The 16,303-nt window shown below is 45.6% G+C and overlaps 1 protein-coding gene across 1 annotated transcript in view; it reads left to right on the top strand.

Annotated features, from left to right (window-relative positions):
- The window catches only part of MED14 (mediator complex subunit 14), a gene marked incomplete at its 5' end in the record, with an annotated part of 37,165 nt that extends 22,395 nt beyond the window's left edge, over positions 1 to 14,770 (top strand). The window contains 15 exons of the mRNA XM_084273546.1: positions 68 to 228; positions 455 to 601; positions 697 to 788; positions 1,934 to 2,086; positions 3,040 to 3,309; positions 4,332 to 4,487; positions 5,034 to 5,145; positions 5,789 to 5,920; positions 6,969 to 7,151; positions 7,787 to 8,022; positions 8,678 to 8,857; positions 9,061 to 9,168; positions 9,602 to 9,727; positions 10,351 to 10,540; positions 14,062 to 14,770. Coding sequence (XP_084129672.1) covers positions 68 to 228; positions 455 to 601; positions 697 to 788; positions 1,934 to 2,086; positions 3,040 to 3,309; positions 4,332 to 4,487; positions 5,034 to 5,145; positions 5,789 to 5,920; positions 6,969 to 7,151; positions 7,787 to 8,022; positions 8,678 to 8,857; positions 9,061 to 9,168; positions 9,602 to 9,727; positions 10,351 to 10,540; positions 14,062 to 14,135 — 2,320 coding nt within the window. The 3' untranslated portion in view covers positions 14,136 to 14,770. The remainder of the gene's footprint in view (positions 1 to 67; positions 229 to 454; positions 602 to 696; positions 789 to 1,933; positions 2,087 to 3,039; positions 3,310 to 4,331; positions 4,488 to 5,033; positions 5,146 to 5,788; positions 5,921 to 6,968; positions 7,152 to 7,786; positions 8,023 to 8,677; positions 8,858 to 9,060; positions 9,169 to 9,601; positions 9,728 to 10,350; positions 10,541 to 14,061) is intronic.
- Between the last annotated feature and the right edge of the window lie 1,533 nt (positions 14,771 to 16,303).

A 16,303-nucleotide genomic window follows, 5' to 3' on the forward strand; every position in this document is an offset into this window, starting at 1 on the left:
TTTAGTTTTGAAACTGTACTGTGTATGATTGAGATCTTTCTTTATTTGTTTTTTTCACCATGAACAGAATTCCTCCCTGTAAAGGTGTGAACGAGGAGACGCAGAAGGCGCTGGACCGATCTCTTCTCGACTGCACTTTCCGATTACAAGGCAGAAATAATCGCACGTGGGTGGCCGAGCTGGTGTTTGCAAACTGTCCACTCAATAGCACTTCATCCAGGGAGCAAGGTAGGCTTGTGGGCTTGCAGATGCTTTGATGTCACCGGACAACTGTCTGCTCTTAAAATTTCTGATAAGCCACAGTCTACCTGAATCAAAACTCTGACTGCTGAGTTGACCGCTGTTACAATTTAACTGTGCTTCCTAGTCACTTGCTAGGGCTCACTCGTCATCTGTAAACCTCAGTGTGGGAACCACTAATTTAATTGGTGTTTCCCCTCTCCTAATGCCACAGGACCAACCCGTCACGTGTACCTGACGTATGAAAACCAGTTATCTGAACCGGTCGGAGGTCGCAAAGTGGTAGAGATGTTCCTTAACGACTGGAACAGTATCGCTCGGCTGTATGAATGCGTCTTGGAGTTTGCACGATCCTTACCAGGTACAGAAACCGCCTCCCTGTTGTTGAAATGACGTTGTTTGCAGGTGACTGCTATGGTTCTCTCACTCTAACTCTTTTCCCTCCTCTCTCCAAAGACATACCCAACCACTTAAACGTTTTTTCAGAAGTTCGTATCTACAATTACCGAAAACTTATCCTTTGTTATGGAACTACCAAGGGGAGCTCAGTAAGTAACTCCTGAGTGCACTCAAACCATGTGTTTGAAAACAGAATGGGTAAGCTTAGAGGTCTCAGAATTTGGCTTCAGAATATTTCATTGTGTTACCTTATTGTGGAATTAATACTGATGAATGTAGAAAAGACAGAATTAGAGGGTGCCAGATTCTGGATATCTAGGAACCGAGGAAATTAGCAATTTCTTAGACTTTGTGTAAGATGCTCTGGGTTGTGGGAAGGACGGTTGTGTGCTCCTGAGTAGTGAAGGCAGGTGTGGCAGCCTTTTTCAGGCAAACTCTGGATAAGTGTTACTGCTGATCACCACTCTGCTGGGATATATGCAAGCTGCAAGCCTGATCCTGCCTTAGAAGAAAGAACTCTGACAAAGTTTTAAGTGCAGCACTGTGCTTTCAAATGAAGTTGTCATTAAGTATTTTGTCGCAGTGCTGTTCCCTTCCTCAGAAGTCTAGCTTGCTCTCCAGTTATGACTTCACAGCTTAATAATTACTTTGATAACTGATTGACAACTTGCTCATGCCCTTGCCTAAAATGCAAGGTAGAGGAGGAAGTAAGTGCACCTTTGTTACAGACCAAGAATGTCTTTTTGTGTGCTGCTGTTAGCAAAGTAGCTGCTGCACTTGAAATTTGCTTCCTGGAAGGTTTTGTGTTGATGTTCTAAGCTGAATTTTTATGAGTATTTCTATGTGTGTTTTATTGGGACAGTTAGAGCAGCAGTGTGGATCTTGAACGTCACTACCGTGGCATGTCTGGTTCTCCTTTTTACATGATGTGACTGAAAAAAACAGCCCACCACCAGCAACTCATTAATCAGTTCTCTGCAGCATGAATCTCTCCAGTTTAGTTTTCTTTGGCAGAAAAGGCTTTTCTTTTCAGTTGACTTGCTGAAAATGATTCCTCAGTTTTGTGGTTCCAAACAACTGAGCTAGCTAAATAAATGTTAAACCTAATGGTGCCTTTTTTTATGCCTTCCCTCCCCTACCCCTTCCACCTCAGCAACTTTTGAGGTAGGTGAGTTAGGTTTGATGTTGAGGTTTGATGAAAAGTGGGGCAAAAAATTAAAGTAGACCAGTGTTCTTGTTATTACCTTGTTGTTGTTCCAGTTTCCAAAACCGTTTTATGTTCTTGACATTGCAGATCAGCATTCAGTGGAACTCCATACTCCAAAAGTTCCACATTTCACTGGGAACTGTTGGCCCAAACTCAGGTTGCAGTAACTGTCACAACACAATTCTGCACCAGCTCCAGGAGATGTTTAACAAAACACCGAATGTGGTGCAGTTGTTGCAGGTAATGTTTTAAAAACTTCTCTCAAGAGAAGTGCAAGGCTGTACGGGCTGGGGGATGACCTGCTGGAGAGGAGCTCTGCAGAGAAGGACCTGGGGGTCCTGGTTGATGGCAGGTTGGCCATGAGCCAGCAGTGTGCCCTGGTGGGTAAGAGAGCCAATGGGATCCTGGGGTGCATCAGGAGGAGTATGGCCAGCAGGTCAAAGGAGGTGATCCTCCCCCTCTGCTCTGCCCTGGTCAGGCCCCACCTGGAGTATTGTGTCCAGTTCTGGGCTCCCTGGTATAAAAAAGACAGGGATCTCCTGGAGGGAGTCCAGAGGAGGGCTACGAAGATGATTAAGGGCCTGGAGCATCTCCCCTATGAGGAAAGGCTGAGTGAGCTGGGGCTGTTCAGCCTGGAGAAAAGAAGAGTGAGAGGGGATCTCATTAGTGTTTATAAGTACCTGAAGTGTGGGACACAGGGGGAAATGGCCAGCCCCTTTTCAGTGGTCTGTGGGGACAGGACAAGGGGCAATGGCTGCAAGTTGGAGCACAGGAAGTTCCGCACCAACATGTGGAAGAACTTTTTCACAGTGAGGGTGACAGAGCCCTGGGACAGGCTGCCCAGGGGGGTGTGGAGTCTCCTTCTCTGGAGATGTTCAAGACCTGTCTGGACGCCTCCCTGTGCGACCTGTCCTAGGGAGCTGCTTTGGCAGGGGGGTTGGACCTGATGATCTCTCAAGGTCCCTTCCAACCGCTACGATTCTGTGATTCTGTGATAAGATAATTCAGCAGGATCTGAATTCTGATTAAGCTGTTCTCTTCAGAGTTACGTGTGTGTGTGTGTGTGGTGATTGTTGATGGATCTCATTGGCAGACGGTGGCTTGGGGAAGATTGTACCACCCCTAAGCCCCCTTTGCCCTGACCTTTCCTTAAAGGGAAGCTACCTGATCTCTCAATATCTGCTCTCTCTCAGGTTTTGTTTGACACTCAGGCTCCATTAAATGCCATCAACAAACTCCCCACTGTGCCCATGCTGGGTCTGACTCAACGCACCAACACTGCCTACCAGTGCTTCTCCATCCTGCCGCAGTCCCCCACGCACATCCGGCTGGCCTTCCGGAACATGTACTGCATCGACATCTACTGCCGGAGCCGGGGGGTGGTGGCCATTCGCGACGGGGCCTACAGCCTCTTCGACAACAGCAAGATCGTCGAAGGGTTTTACCCTGCGCCGGGATTAAAGGTGACAGTTCCGGTGTTTTCTGGCGTGGTGTGTATAGGTGACCTTCTGACTGCAAGTATCAGCCTGGTGGTGACAAGCTTTGTGGAGCAAGAGCTGCGGTCCTTCCAAAATTCCCAGCGCTGGAGGGATTTTTTTGTGGTTTATCAGTAGATTCATTAATTGGTTTGAATTAAAACGTTTGCTTTACGAAAATGAGCATCAAGTGCCAGGTTTGGGTTGGGTTTTTTCCTTATCTATGGAGTAAAATGATGCAGGGGCTACTTCAGGCATCCTTTTCTTAAAACTTGCTGAAGCTTTGTGACTAGGCTGGATGTATTCTGCACAATTAACAATGACTGCTCCTCACAATCTACATGGTGTGGCAGGACGATGCTCATACGTTGCAGATGAGGAAATGCTTCGTGTCAGATGGCTCTAGACAGAAACTTCTCTTTTAAAATAGTTTCCATCAGTGTGTGGCCAGGACCCTGTTGCTTTTTGCCTCTGGCTACAGCACTGGTTTCCTCTTCCTGAAAAACTGAATCTGTGCACACTGACAGAATTGGTCAGCTGAGGGCAGCTTCTGCCGAAGTACCAGAAAGAGGTACCCACTGTGAAACGGGGTAGTTAGGCAGATTTTTTTCCTTCTGACAGTTGCAACCACACAGTGATTCTCTGGCACTGCATTTAGCTAATCCTAAGCATCTACCTCCTTCATAAATTCCAAGCAGAAAGCTGAAGAGAAGAGGAAGGGGATTGTAGTGGTAAAAGCATAAGAGAAAAATCTGGAAGGTACAGGAGAAAGTAATTCAAGAGGGTTTAGCTTGTTATTTAGTTGATATTAAGCTTCAGTACCCACTGAGATGGTCTGTTTCTGAATTGATAAATTTTGCAAACTATTTGCCTATACATAATGATTCCCTACTAGAGACCCGCCTTTATTTCAGCAGATGAGGGTAGTATTAAAGCTCAGCAAATACTGTGCTCATCTATGTAAAAAAATTTAAACAGAGACGTTACTAACAAAACTGATCTTCCCACAGACATTCCTGAACATGTTTGTTGACAGCAATCAGGATGCACGGAGACGGTCTGTCAACGAAGATGATAATCCCCCTTCTCCTATTGGAGGAGACATGATGGATTCCTTGATATCACAGCTTCAACCCCAGCAGCCACTGCAGCAACCACAACAACAGGTACCCTCCAGACAAAATAAGAAATGTTTATTATCTTCCACAACTGTAGGCTTCTAAGAACTCAGTTTCTAAAAAAAAAAAAAAATGGAAAGGGTGACTATAAAACTGCTCTGATGTAGAATTCCCCTTGGGACAAAATATGTTAATTTATTTTGCCATTTCTCTCTGCAGTGTAAACAGCCCATAGTGTAGGAACAGCAGCTAGGGAAGGTCACATGAGAATTGCTGCCTTAGAAGCGAAGGATTGAGGGAGGGAAAGTGTCTGTTTAAGATAAGAGATGAGAGGGGGAGTCAGGAGGCTTTGCTGTTACAGGATGGCAGATGAAAAGCAATGAGGTGTGGAGGTATTCCGTCTTGAGGAGAAACTGCAAAAACTCACTGGCAAAAATAGCGAGTGCTGCACAAGGTGATACAGAGAATCAAACAACTATGGGCCTGTAAGACTTTTAAGTGGGGACCAAACTCTCATTGATATTCTCCTGCACATACTTGGGTTTTAGTACAAAATGATGAAAACTTTTCATTCTCCTGTGTTGACAATTTCAGCCATTTGCAAAGCAGGCTGGAGCATCAGGAGCATATCCTCTAACTTCACCACCCACCTCCTATCACAACACAGTGACGCCCTCTCCATCTATGATGCACACACAGTCACCAGGTAAGGTGGCCGAGCGTTTGTGTGCTAATGATGTGCTGGAAATACACCCGCAGCGCTCTCTGCATGCGTGCTTTTTCTGTCATCTGAGCTGTGTTTAGCTCCAAGTTAGCTGAGAGAATGCACCTTATATTGGGGGAAAATAGCAGGGAAAATCCCTGTCATGCACTTTGGAAAAGTACATTTTGAAAGTAAATGTACTTTCAAAAAAAACCATTGGGTGAAACCGGCATCTTTAGCTGTGTCATATTTAGGACTGTTTCATTCTTACAGCTTACAACTTGTTCAGATCAAAACCTGTTAATTTTAAATACCTGCTTCTTCAGAAAACTTGTCATCACTGGAGCTCTGCTTTCTGCTCTCAACTGTCATAGCATGGCAGCTGAAAATATTTAAATTTGGGGAAGGGCCAGGCAGGGGGAAAATGCTAGTCTTCAGGCCAAATACCTGGGAAAGTTTTGTTTGTGTGGTGAATCCATCTGGAAAATATAATGCTCATGCATGTACAAAATAAAGCCTTTGAGTGCTAAAGCAATTTCTCAGGAATCTTGTTTGCTGTCTCCCTATAAAAAGGAGATAGCTGTAGCAGTTGATAGAAAAATGGGAGATGCGTGTGTGAAGTGATTTGATGGTGTCTTTTGATTAGGAAATCTGCATGCTGCAAGCTCACCCAGCGGAGCTTTGAGAGCACCATCACCAGCATCCTTTGGTCCAACTCCTTCGCCTTCCTCTCTTGGAATCACAATGGGACAAACAGCTAACTTTGCCAGCCCACATGGTGAGTTCCTTAGTGGCGGGTGTGTATATACATCTAGTGATGGGGGGAGCACGTCTCTTTCTTGAATTTGGCTCTTCCAGAGCAGACCTAAGATAATTGAGGAAAAACCTGTGGTTTGTAATTGTCTTAAGTAGCTGTTTTCATACATGTGGGTGTAACTCTTTAACAGTAGTGAAGAGTAGCTGCATGGCACGTGGAGGTGTTCCTAACATTTTAAAAATTGACTGTCAGTCACTCTTTCCTGCTTACTAATGTGGGGAAATTCAGTGTGGTCTTGTAGCTGCAGCTTTTAACAAGCATCATCTTTTCTTAGATTAGTTAATGCGTTTTCACTGCTTACATTTCCCAGAAAAAATAACTGGAACGGGCTAAATAGGAATTCAGGTGTCTGAGTCTTGCAGGCTTGACGTACCTGTGTGCAAACAACACATGCAAACAAGGCGCCTTTCAGTTGTTTCCTTTGTTCAGTTGTTTCTGAAAGCTGCCAAAACAATTGTTGTAATCACAGAGCATTGGAAACCGCTCCATGGATCGCAATAAAAGAACAGCTCGGGTTGTAACTTCAGCACATCCATTTAACTGTCAAGATAAATGAAGCAAGGCAGGTACACAACGGACTGTTTAAGGAGCTTGTTCTGATCTCTTTATAAGAGTACAAAACCGGATACTTCTGCAGAGATAACGGCAAGATACTGAATAGATAAGGAACAGTCTAGCTGCGGCTTTCATTTGCTAAGGAGCAGCAGAAGTCCAAGTCTATAGGCAAGAGCTCTTTATAGTTTAGACCACATGGTGTTGAACATGTTGACTTGCCTGTCAATTTGTCGATTTTACTTTACTTTTTTAAAAAATACAACCAGAAAACCTTGACATCTCTATCTCTGTTGCCCCCTGACATTTTTTATGTGTTTTTAAAATGTAGTCTAAAAGCTTGCAGGCACTTTTCATGCTTTACAGGTTTTGGTAAGCCTTTTCCAGATTCCTAGATTAGAAAACCTCATCCTTTAAAAAAAAAAAAATAATAACAACAGTCTTGTAACATCTGTAGGTACCATAGACCCAAGCTCACCATACACCATGATGTCACCCGGTCAGCGTGCAGGGAACTGGCCAGGATCTCCCCAGGTCTCTGGTCCATCACCAGCAGCACGGATGCCTGGAATGTCACCAGCCAACCCTTCCCTTCATTCACCTGTCCCAGACGCCTCTCATTCCCCACGAGCTGGAACAAGTAGGCTTCTTTCTCAGTGTTACAACTCTGAAACACTCGTGTTTAACGTTTTTAGTTCTCTCTTTTGTGTGTCAGCCTGACAGCCCTTACTGCCCTTGTGCAGTAGAATACCTGAAGCCTTTATTCTGTCCTAGTTCAAATCTGGAAAATGACTGAAATTATTACAGGGTAAACTTCAGCAGGATTGGTACCTCCTGTTAGCCTGAAACTATTGAGTTCCATGACCAAGAAAGTTCTTGGCGATGAAAGCAATGATGGGCATATCTGCCTACCCAAGTACTAACTTTTCACGTCGTGGGGTTGTCATGCTGCTCTTGCACGACTGATTTCGCCATCTTCGTGTCTCCTTGAGTGTGTTGTACAAGCCTGCTGTCTGCTGGCATGCTGCAGGAAGAGGAAAAGGGAGTAGGATTTTAATGTGACTGAGGCTCTTTGCATGGGTGGAGGGTTGACACACTAATTCTTTGACTTGGTCTGTCTGTTGCGTATTGCTGGGCAGCCAGATTCTTAAATAAGAAGGGTTAAGCTTTGGCCCAGAGAATTCATTGCTTGTATAGTGGCAACAAATAAATTGAACACATACCTGATGTTTCAGCTTAAATCCTTCCTGACAAGTGCTTTCTCCCTATCCGTAGGTTCCCAAGCAATGCCGACTAGCATGCCTCCACCTCGTAAACTACCTCAGCGCTCTTGGGCTGCATCCATACCTACAATCCTCACCCACAGTGCCTTGAATGTTCTGCTGTTGCCCTCTCCTACCCCCGGGCTTGTGCCGGGACTAGCTGGCAGCTATCTTTGCTCCCCTCTTGAGCGATTCCTTGGATCGGTTATTATGAGGAGGCATCTTCAGAGGATCATACAACAGGAAACGGTAAGGTTTAGGTGCTTTTAATGTTGACCTGCGAGTATGACTTCACAACTGTTCTTTTTCATGCTTCTGCACTCCCATGTGTCTGAAGTCAGGCATAGTATTTCCTGTTGGACTTGGGCTATCCTTCTCAATCTTGCCATCTAAAGTGTCCAGTTTAGAAAAAGCATTTCATTCCGCTACTTTTAAAAAGAGATTAGAATTGGAAAGCCTGTTTGGTGAGCTGAAAATTGATGAACTGTTTTGATGGCAAGGCTGTGACCAGATTTTCAGGTGCCATGGCGTTGATGAGTAATGTGTGACTATTGGGAGTGAACTGGAACAGCCACATGGTTACTGTGGATGCTGCTACTTGGCAAACATGCCCAAGAAACTACTTGCTAGTTGACAGTAACTGAACTATTCAGTCGTGACTGTTGCTTTAGGGTCTGGGTCAGACAATGTGCACCTCTCCTCCGCTTTGGCATTGATTCAGTGGCAGAGAAAGATGCCAGATCTTGCATAAGCTTCATTCTCAGGGCAGCTTTAGCTGTGTGCAAATAGCACGTGTTTCTTTCTGGAAAGAGGGCAGATCAGTCGCTGCAGTCTCAGAAGTCAGTGTGTGCATTCGTGCCATTTAACGAATGACTGATTGAATGTGATCCTTCTTTTCATGCAGCTACAGTTAATAAACTCCAATGAACCAGGTGTAATTATGTTTAAGACGGAGGCACTGAAGTGCAGGGTTGCTCTCAATCCCAAAACCAACCAGACCTTGCAACTGAAAGTAACACCTGAAAATACAGGACAGTGGAAATCGGAGGAGTTACAAGTTTTGGAGAAGTTCTTTGAAACGAGGGTATGTACTCCAATCATTAGTGCTTAAATTTTTGTGCATTGCCTTTAATCTCTGGTGGTGCTTTGAGCAGTACACCGGTGACTCTCACTGATACGTGTAAGGGCTGCAACATGTCAAATTAACAGCCGTGCATGTTGGTTACCCTGCTAAATGATGTCATTAACTATCTTAACTAGGCAGTACTAAATAATATCTTTCTTCAGGTTGCAGGGCCACCTTTTAAAGCAAACACCCTAATAGCCTTCACAAAGTTACTAGGGGCTCCAACGCATATCCTCAGGGACTGCGTACACATCATGAAACTTGAGCTGGTAAGTTAACCCTCCCATTTAGTTCACCCAACTTTGATTACTGTATTTTTTTAAAAAGAGTTCTGTATTTTTATCTATAAACACAAAAATTACACTAAATTTATATATATGCTATTTAGTGTTAATAAAGAAGTTCCCCTTTTGCTACAAGCTCCTCTGGAAACTCCAGAAATTTCTCCTGTGAACTGACAGATGTGCAGAACTGCAGCACGTAGCTGCACGAAGGGCACGTGCAGAGACTGGCTGGAGTCTTTCCAGTTGTGTTCTTGTTTACCTTGTTGTCCATTCTTTCAGAGTTATTCTGACCTGTGCTAAACCTGGCAACATTTGCAAATGTAGCTGGAGAGGCACATTCTGCTTTCTTACACTTCCCTAGTTCATAGCTGACGTGAGACCTTTGGTGTTCTTTCTCTCTGCTGCTCTTTCTAAACAGTTCCCTGATCAGGCAAGTCAGCTGAAATGGAACGTGCAGTTTTGTTTAACAATTCCCCCCAGCGCACCGCCAATCGCGCCTCCAGGAACACCTGCTGTTGTGCTGAAATCCAAAATGTTGTTTTTTGTGAGTAGAGCTATCTGTTTCTTCAGAAACATTTTTGTGGGCTGCATGTCTTCAAAACAGTCACGGGTTAGTAGCAAAACACGAGCCTGCTGTATCTGACACCTGCAGTAGCTAAAAGCGGTCTGCTGTTCGGAGGCCTGGGTTTGCCTGTGTCTCTCCTGTAACAAGCTCAGTCAGTGCTCCTGCTCTCCCTCCTGTGTTTTGCATTCTTGGAGAGATGTTGGCAATATACATGAAGTCCAGTTCCCTCTGGGCCTGCGGGCATCTTCAGATGCTCAGCCCCTGGGTGTTTTGTTCTTCTTTGGGGCACTAGCCACCTAGATTAAGCGATACACGCGGTGGTGGCGCTGGGGAAGGATCGCAGGGATGAGGCGGTTGGAGCAAATCTATATTAGCCTCGTCTGTGAGGCAGTGCTCATGGCAGGGTACTCCTGAGAAGAAAACACTCTACACCCAGTTGATAACTTCTCTGTTGCAGAATTGGTGTCTGGAAACTGGGGTGGTGGAGGGGGGGGAGGTGCATGCTGTCTGTAGGCCTCGAGCATTTAACTCCATCGGAAGGTGCGGCGAAGTACATGGTCATTCAATTCAACACACTTCTTGGTTGTTTTTTTTCCCTGCAGCTCCAGCTAACACAGAAAACAACAGTCCCACAGGAAGCTGTTAGTATTATTGTCCCAATTATTTATGACATGGCTTCGGGTACAACGCAACAGGCTGACATTCCCAGGCAGCAGAACTCTTCTGTTGCTGCTCCAATGATGGTTAGCAATATTCTAAAGAGGTTTGCTGAACTGAATTCACCACGACCAGGTACTGTACATGTCCAGTAGATATATTCTCTTCACCCAGACATCTGTGACAAATCTCCAGTGTAAAACTAAACCTCTCTTAAGTCTGAATTCTTCTTGTTTTCTATCATGCTTCTTTAGCGGTTACAAACTCCTGACGTGATGACAGGCAGTACGTAACTTAATAGCACGTACTGGCAACACAGCAGAAGTTTGCCCTGATGATTCAGGCTGGATTTTGCTGTTCTGCCTGACTGATGCTTGTCTTGTGGGCCCAGCTCTTGCTGCGCAGTAGGAGGCATGCTTTTTTTAATGCACGGGCCCAGGGTCAAGAGAGAGACGCTATGGGCGAGTGTCAGTTTTCATGGCTTAATTATGAAGTTGTTGAGCTTAGCAGTAGAATATAAAGGGATGTTAAAATAGTTATCAGAACTTGTCCACGTGCTGTGAATGATTAAAAAGTAACGGGAGCGACTATACACTCCTTTGTCAGTGTGCACACTAACAGAGGCGCCTACAGTCCTGTCCACCAAATGTGCTGTGAAGTGTTTGAGCTGATTTCCTTGTTCTGGATGTTCGTTGGCCCGTAGGTAGCGCCCTGTGAGCGTTGTTGTGCTTTGCTTTCCCTCTCCTCTGTCGCGCTTCTCACTGATCTATATATATTTTTTAATACTGGGAACACTGGACAGCAGCAGGTTCCTTGGGCAGCACGTTGTCCGTGGGCGGTGTTTGGGGTGCCCGTGCGCAGATGGCTCGTAAGAACGGTAACGTTCAGCTCCGCAGTGTGTGGTTACACACTGACCAAAACAAAGCCTCTTCCTGATAACCCGGTGACTGGGTAGAAGTTGTGAATCCAGAGGCTGAGCTGCACGTCTGTTTGGTTCCTCACCTCGGTGTTAGGGGGTACTTTTGGCTGTGCTTGGTGGTTTATTTTGATTGCTGGAAGACGAGCAGTGTTTCTCTTTAAATCGGTGTGGCTGTGCATACGCTTCTGAAAACTGTGGTGGGATTTAAGTTAACAGGCCTTTTCTGTGTAACATGTAGTGTGGGTACATAGGGGAGAGAATAGCCCTGAGGGCACGCAGGGTTACCCGTAAGAGTTCTGTCTGTGGTACGGAGCCGATGGTTGTACAGGCTTTTATTTCAAGCTTCAGGTGTTCCTTCTGGAAGGTGCTTCCCTGCTGAGTTCCCCCAGCCCTGCTTGTTTGGCTGCTTGTTACTGCGCTAAGCTGTGGTTTATGGTGGAGCCTCCACAAAGTACTGCAGCATAGGCAGTAACTGCCAAAGCTGCTCTTGAGCATCCCAGGTGAGATGTCTTCTGATGATGATTAGGTAGACCAAGATAGGCGAGTTTTGTTTTGTCATGCAAGTTTTGAAGTGCTTTGGGAACGTCGTGCAGGGAGCAATGTATACCTTGGGGAAATAAATGCACAGAAGAAGAGCTTGTGACTCCAAGCAGGACCTTATCCAGGCAAAGAACGTACCTAGCTGAGCACAGGACATTTCTGGTAGTCCTTCCTCTGACTGTGTGGGGTCTGTATGGATTTATTTATGGCTTATTTATTCCTGCCACCCAGCCAAAGTCAGGTCTTCCCTGAGGACGCTTGAAATGCAATTTCCTGTGTTCTTACTGGCAAAACTTAAGTTGTTGTATCTGATAAGAGAGAAGGAGATAGCTTCTTTTCTTTGCCATTGAAAGGTGATAGGAGAGCCAAGAAGTGATAGGAGAGATTGAAAGGAGATAGTTGGGAAACTTCCTTTAGGAGAGCAGTGCATGGGAGATACCAGATGCCTGTCCTTTGTGCTGTACCCAGGATGTTCCGACCTGTGTTAGCTCTTCTGCTGCACTAACTGCAATCTGCTTGGAGAAGTGACTTTGTCACTGCTTCAGTCAGAAAGGACCAGGGCTTCCCATCATGCACGTACGATACCACCGGCACTCTCGTTGTAACCCGTAATCGGTGTTGCCTCGTTTTGGCTGTATCTTTTTTTACCTTTCTCTCTCTCTGTGAGAAAGTATTTTGTACTCAGCTTTATTTTCCTCTTAATAAAATGGTAGTGCCTGAAAAGTAAGTTCTCTTGGAAGAGTTTTCTTTTCAGATCTGTGGGCAAACACATTCTGCTGTGTTTAACAGTAAGATGTTGACTCCTTGTGAGTACACTGTCTTTCGGAGATCGCTTTGCCTGTGCCTCCATGGGGGGGAAAAAAAAAACCCAAACCACCTAACAAATTTATTTTGGGGAAACAATTACCTGAACTGAGATGGAACCAGTGCCCTGGGATAACAGGGCTCAGCTTGAGCTGTAAGTCTGCAACCTGCATTACATAGTGGGCATCAGTCTGGTAAGGAAACAGAGGCCCCTACAGATGCTGGAGGCTGGCCCTTAGAGGGGAGCTCAAGGGACCCGTGGTGGTACTTAAGGTGCTTCATGACTCAGCATTTTTCAGTGCCTGGTTTTCAGTGACACAGGGGATGGTGTTTAGCCCAGATTTGTCACTTTGACGTGACAAAGATGTGTCCAAAATAATCTTGGGAATCCCTAGTTCGGCAGTTAGGACTCACGCATCCCGACAGGCTCTGCTCTTCCCTCTGTGCTCGCGCTGTCGCTCCTTCAGCAGCAAAATTCGGTGTCTTCTAACTGATGTTTCTTGAAGCATGTAGGAGGGGTTCAGCCTGCAGTGACCAGGGTATGATAGTGGCTATTAACTGTGTTCTCTTACCAGGAAACAGTAGATGAAAGTCGCAGCCGCCTAACACTTCATCTTTCCTTGTTCTAATGAAACCCTTTCGATTCTGTTGGTTTTAACCTTTTTTTAAGCTGTTTCAGAATGTGTGTGTGCGTGGGTTTGGTCCAAAAATGAGGGTACTCAAAGCTTGAGACAGCGGTGTCTGTGGCCGCCTCCCTGTCCTAGATCTCGGCTGTTTGAAACAAAAGTCCATTTGCTCTGTGTTTGGTGCCACAGTTCAGATGTCAGGGGTAGAGCCGGAGCCGTTTGGTCCAAAGAAAGAGGTTTCTGACTTACGCCCGGTCTTGGAATGGGAAGTGTTCCCCACACTAGGCTTAGGACAGAAACCATCTCCCAGCTGCTCCGGGCTTGAGCCTCTTGAAGTGCTTCATTTCTGCTGTTAATGGACACAAGCAGAACTTGAGAAATAAGGGGTGGGGCTTTTAAATTAACTAAAATGAGGGGAAAGGGGGACCGCAGGGCCGCGTGCGCGAAATCCTCGCGCAGTTTCAGCCCGGCCCTCAGAAGCTGCCAGTACTTGAGAGCTTCTTGCCATTTCACAACCACCAAGAGCGGTCCTGCTGGGAAAGCCAGAACCACTCTGCTTAAAAATCACCGACCTCGAAGGTCACTGGGATGTACCACTCACAGTTCACCACATATATATATATATATGTATGTATGTATGTATGTATGTACCACCAAGCCCCCGAGCATTCAGGGGGGGTTAGCAGCCGTGCCCGGCGCGGTCTCGGGAGGTTTGTGTGAAGGCTGTGGGGGGAGCGATGCTAACCTGTCTCTTTTCCCTGTTCCAGGTGAATGCACAATATTTGCAGCCGTTCGGGATTTGATGGTTAATCTTACGCTGCCCCCTGGTGGGCGTCCTTAGACACTTTTAAAAGGAGGCTGAAAGGGAGACAGAAACCACAAACACACACAAAAAAAACCCACCCCCACCTCCCCCCTCCCCACCCCCTCAAAAAAATCCCACCCCACAATACAAAACAGTAAAGCCTTCGGTTAAAAGAGGACATTTTAATTTCACCTTTTGGTTTTTACCTTTTTTTTTTTGTTGTGTTCCCCCCACCCCCCTTCCCCAAACCCCCCACCCCCCCAAGAGCTAACTATAATAAACTGGCAAACTTTCAGGGATGCACTTTCATCAAATGAGTATCACCACGACTTTTGTATAGTGCTGTTGTATAGTGTGTTTTAATGGGAGACACTTCAGACTAGGTAATAGATCGAAGTATCAGCTTGCTGGTAATAGATTTAATATTCTGTTTTATACTATAAAGATTATGAAAATGCCAAACTCGTTTGTTTTTTTCTGTTTTTTCTTATGTTTTGGTGTAATAGTCTTTTTTTAAGGCAGGTCTGTCATTTTTGAATACTGTAAAACTGTGACAAACTTTATATTGAAGCTGTATTTTAATATGACTGCTTTGAATCCTTAAACAATTTATTTGGGCTTGTTGTAAACATGTCCCCAAAAAGCAATATTTAATAAACTGGATTAAAAAAAAATACTTTAAACCTTGTATCATCTTAAACTTTATTCCTCTCCGCTATGGCCACTGGCTAGGTCTCTTGTTTTCACACTTACTTGACTATAGAACCATAGAATCATAGAGTGGCCTGGGTTAGAAGGGACCCCAAAGATCACACAGTTCCAACCCCCCCTGCCACAGGGGGCCCTGCAGGGCCAGCAACCTCCAGGCCTGGATCTACACAAGGTTGCCCAGGGCCCCATCCAACCTGGCCTTGAACACTTCCGGGGACGGGGCATCCACTACTTCTCTGGGCAGCCCATTCCAGCACCTCACCACTCTCTCTGTAAAGAACTTCCCCCTAATACCTAATCTAAACCTTCCCTCCTTTAGCTTTAGTCCATCCCTCCTTGTCCTGCCGTTATCTACCCTTTTAAAAAGTTGATTCCCCTCCTGTTTGTATGCTCCCTTCAGGTACTGGAAGGCTGCAATGAGGTCCCCCTGCAGCCTTCTCTTCTCCAGGCTGAAAAAGCCCAGCTCCCTCAGCCTCTCTTCGTAGGGGAGGTGCTCCAGCCCTCTAATCATCTACATGGCCCTCCTCTGAACTCTCTCCAACAGTTTTACATCTTTCTTGTATTGGGGGCCCCAGATCTGGACACAGGACTCCAGATGGGGCCTCAGGAGGGCTATCTCTCCACACAATCTATTTTCCCCACTTGCTGTGAACTTGAAAAAAAAAAAACCCAAAAAAACAAACAAAAAAAAAAAACCCAAACTTTTTTCCTGTGTGTTTGATTTTTTCCAAGTCACAGGAAAAGAGAGTTTGTTAATTTTCCTGATTGTATAAGTAACCAGCAATTCCTTAAAGCAATGCTTCATTTCTCAGTCATAAGGAACAACATCTGTTCTGTCCCAAAAGCAAAGTCTAGCAGAAGAAACCACCTTTTTTTCATCTCTCGCTGAGGTTGTCGATATAGACACGTAATAAACTCTTACTTGGCTTTCTGTAAAGGCAGGTAAGGTGGCAGCTTGCACTCTGTACCATGAAAGGGGAGAGTCTGATCCAAAAGAGAAACCATCTCACACTTAGCTCTTTGGTTTGTGAGTATGTAGATAACCTTGTGATGTCTGAAGCCTCTTCTAACTGAGCAAAATTTCCACCCTGAGGAGTTACTCCGTCATCTACCCCTTTGTCCTCGTGGCTCAGTATTCTCTTCATTTTTACTGAGTTCAAGTTGGTTTGCTGACTTCAGGCAGCTTTGTGCAGTGCTGCCTCGCTCCCCACTGCAGCCCTCTGTCCGCTCCCTGCTCAGCTGAGGGATGTTTTAAGCTCCCTTTAAAACCCACGGGGTGGGTGTATTCCAGCCTGCCGTGCTGGCTCTAAGGCTGCCCCTTGCCCCTGCTGCTGTCACAGTGTGCAAAGGAGTGAGAGAATGGGTCTCTCAAAGCTCGTGCCATTAGAAATAACTGCTTGGTTGATTGGTTGGTTGGCTGGTGTCCCCTTCAGATCCCCTTGGGTACTGGTACTGTCATGGCACTTCTCTGCCCCCCGGGAAGTACCACACAC

Source organism: Gallinula chloropus (assembly GCF_964237585.1).
Source record: "Gallinula chloropus genome assembly, chromosome: 1".
NCBI lineage: Eukaryota > Metazoa > Chordata > Aves > Gruiformes > Rallidae > Gallinula > Gallinula chloropus.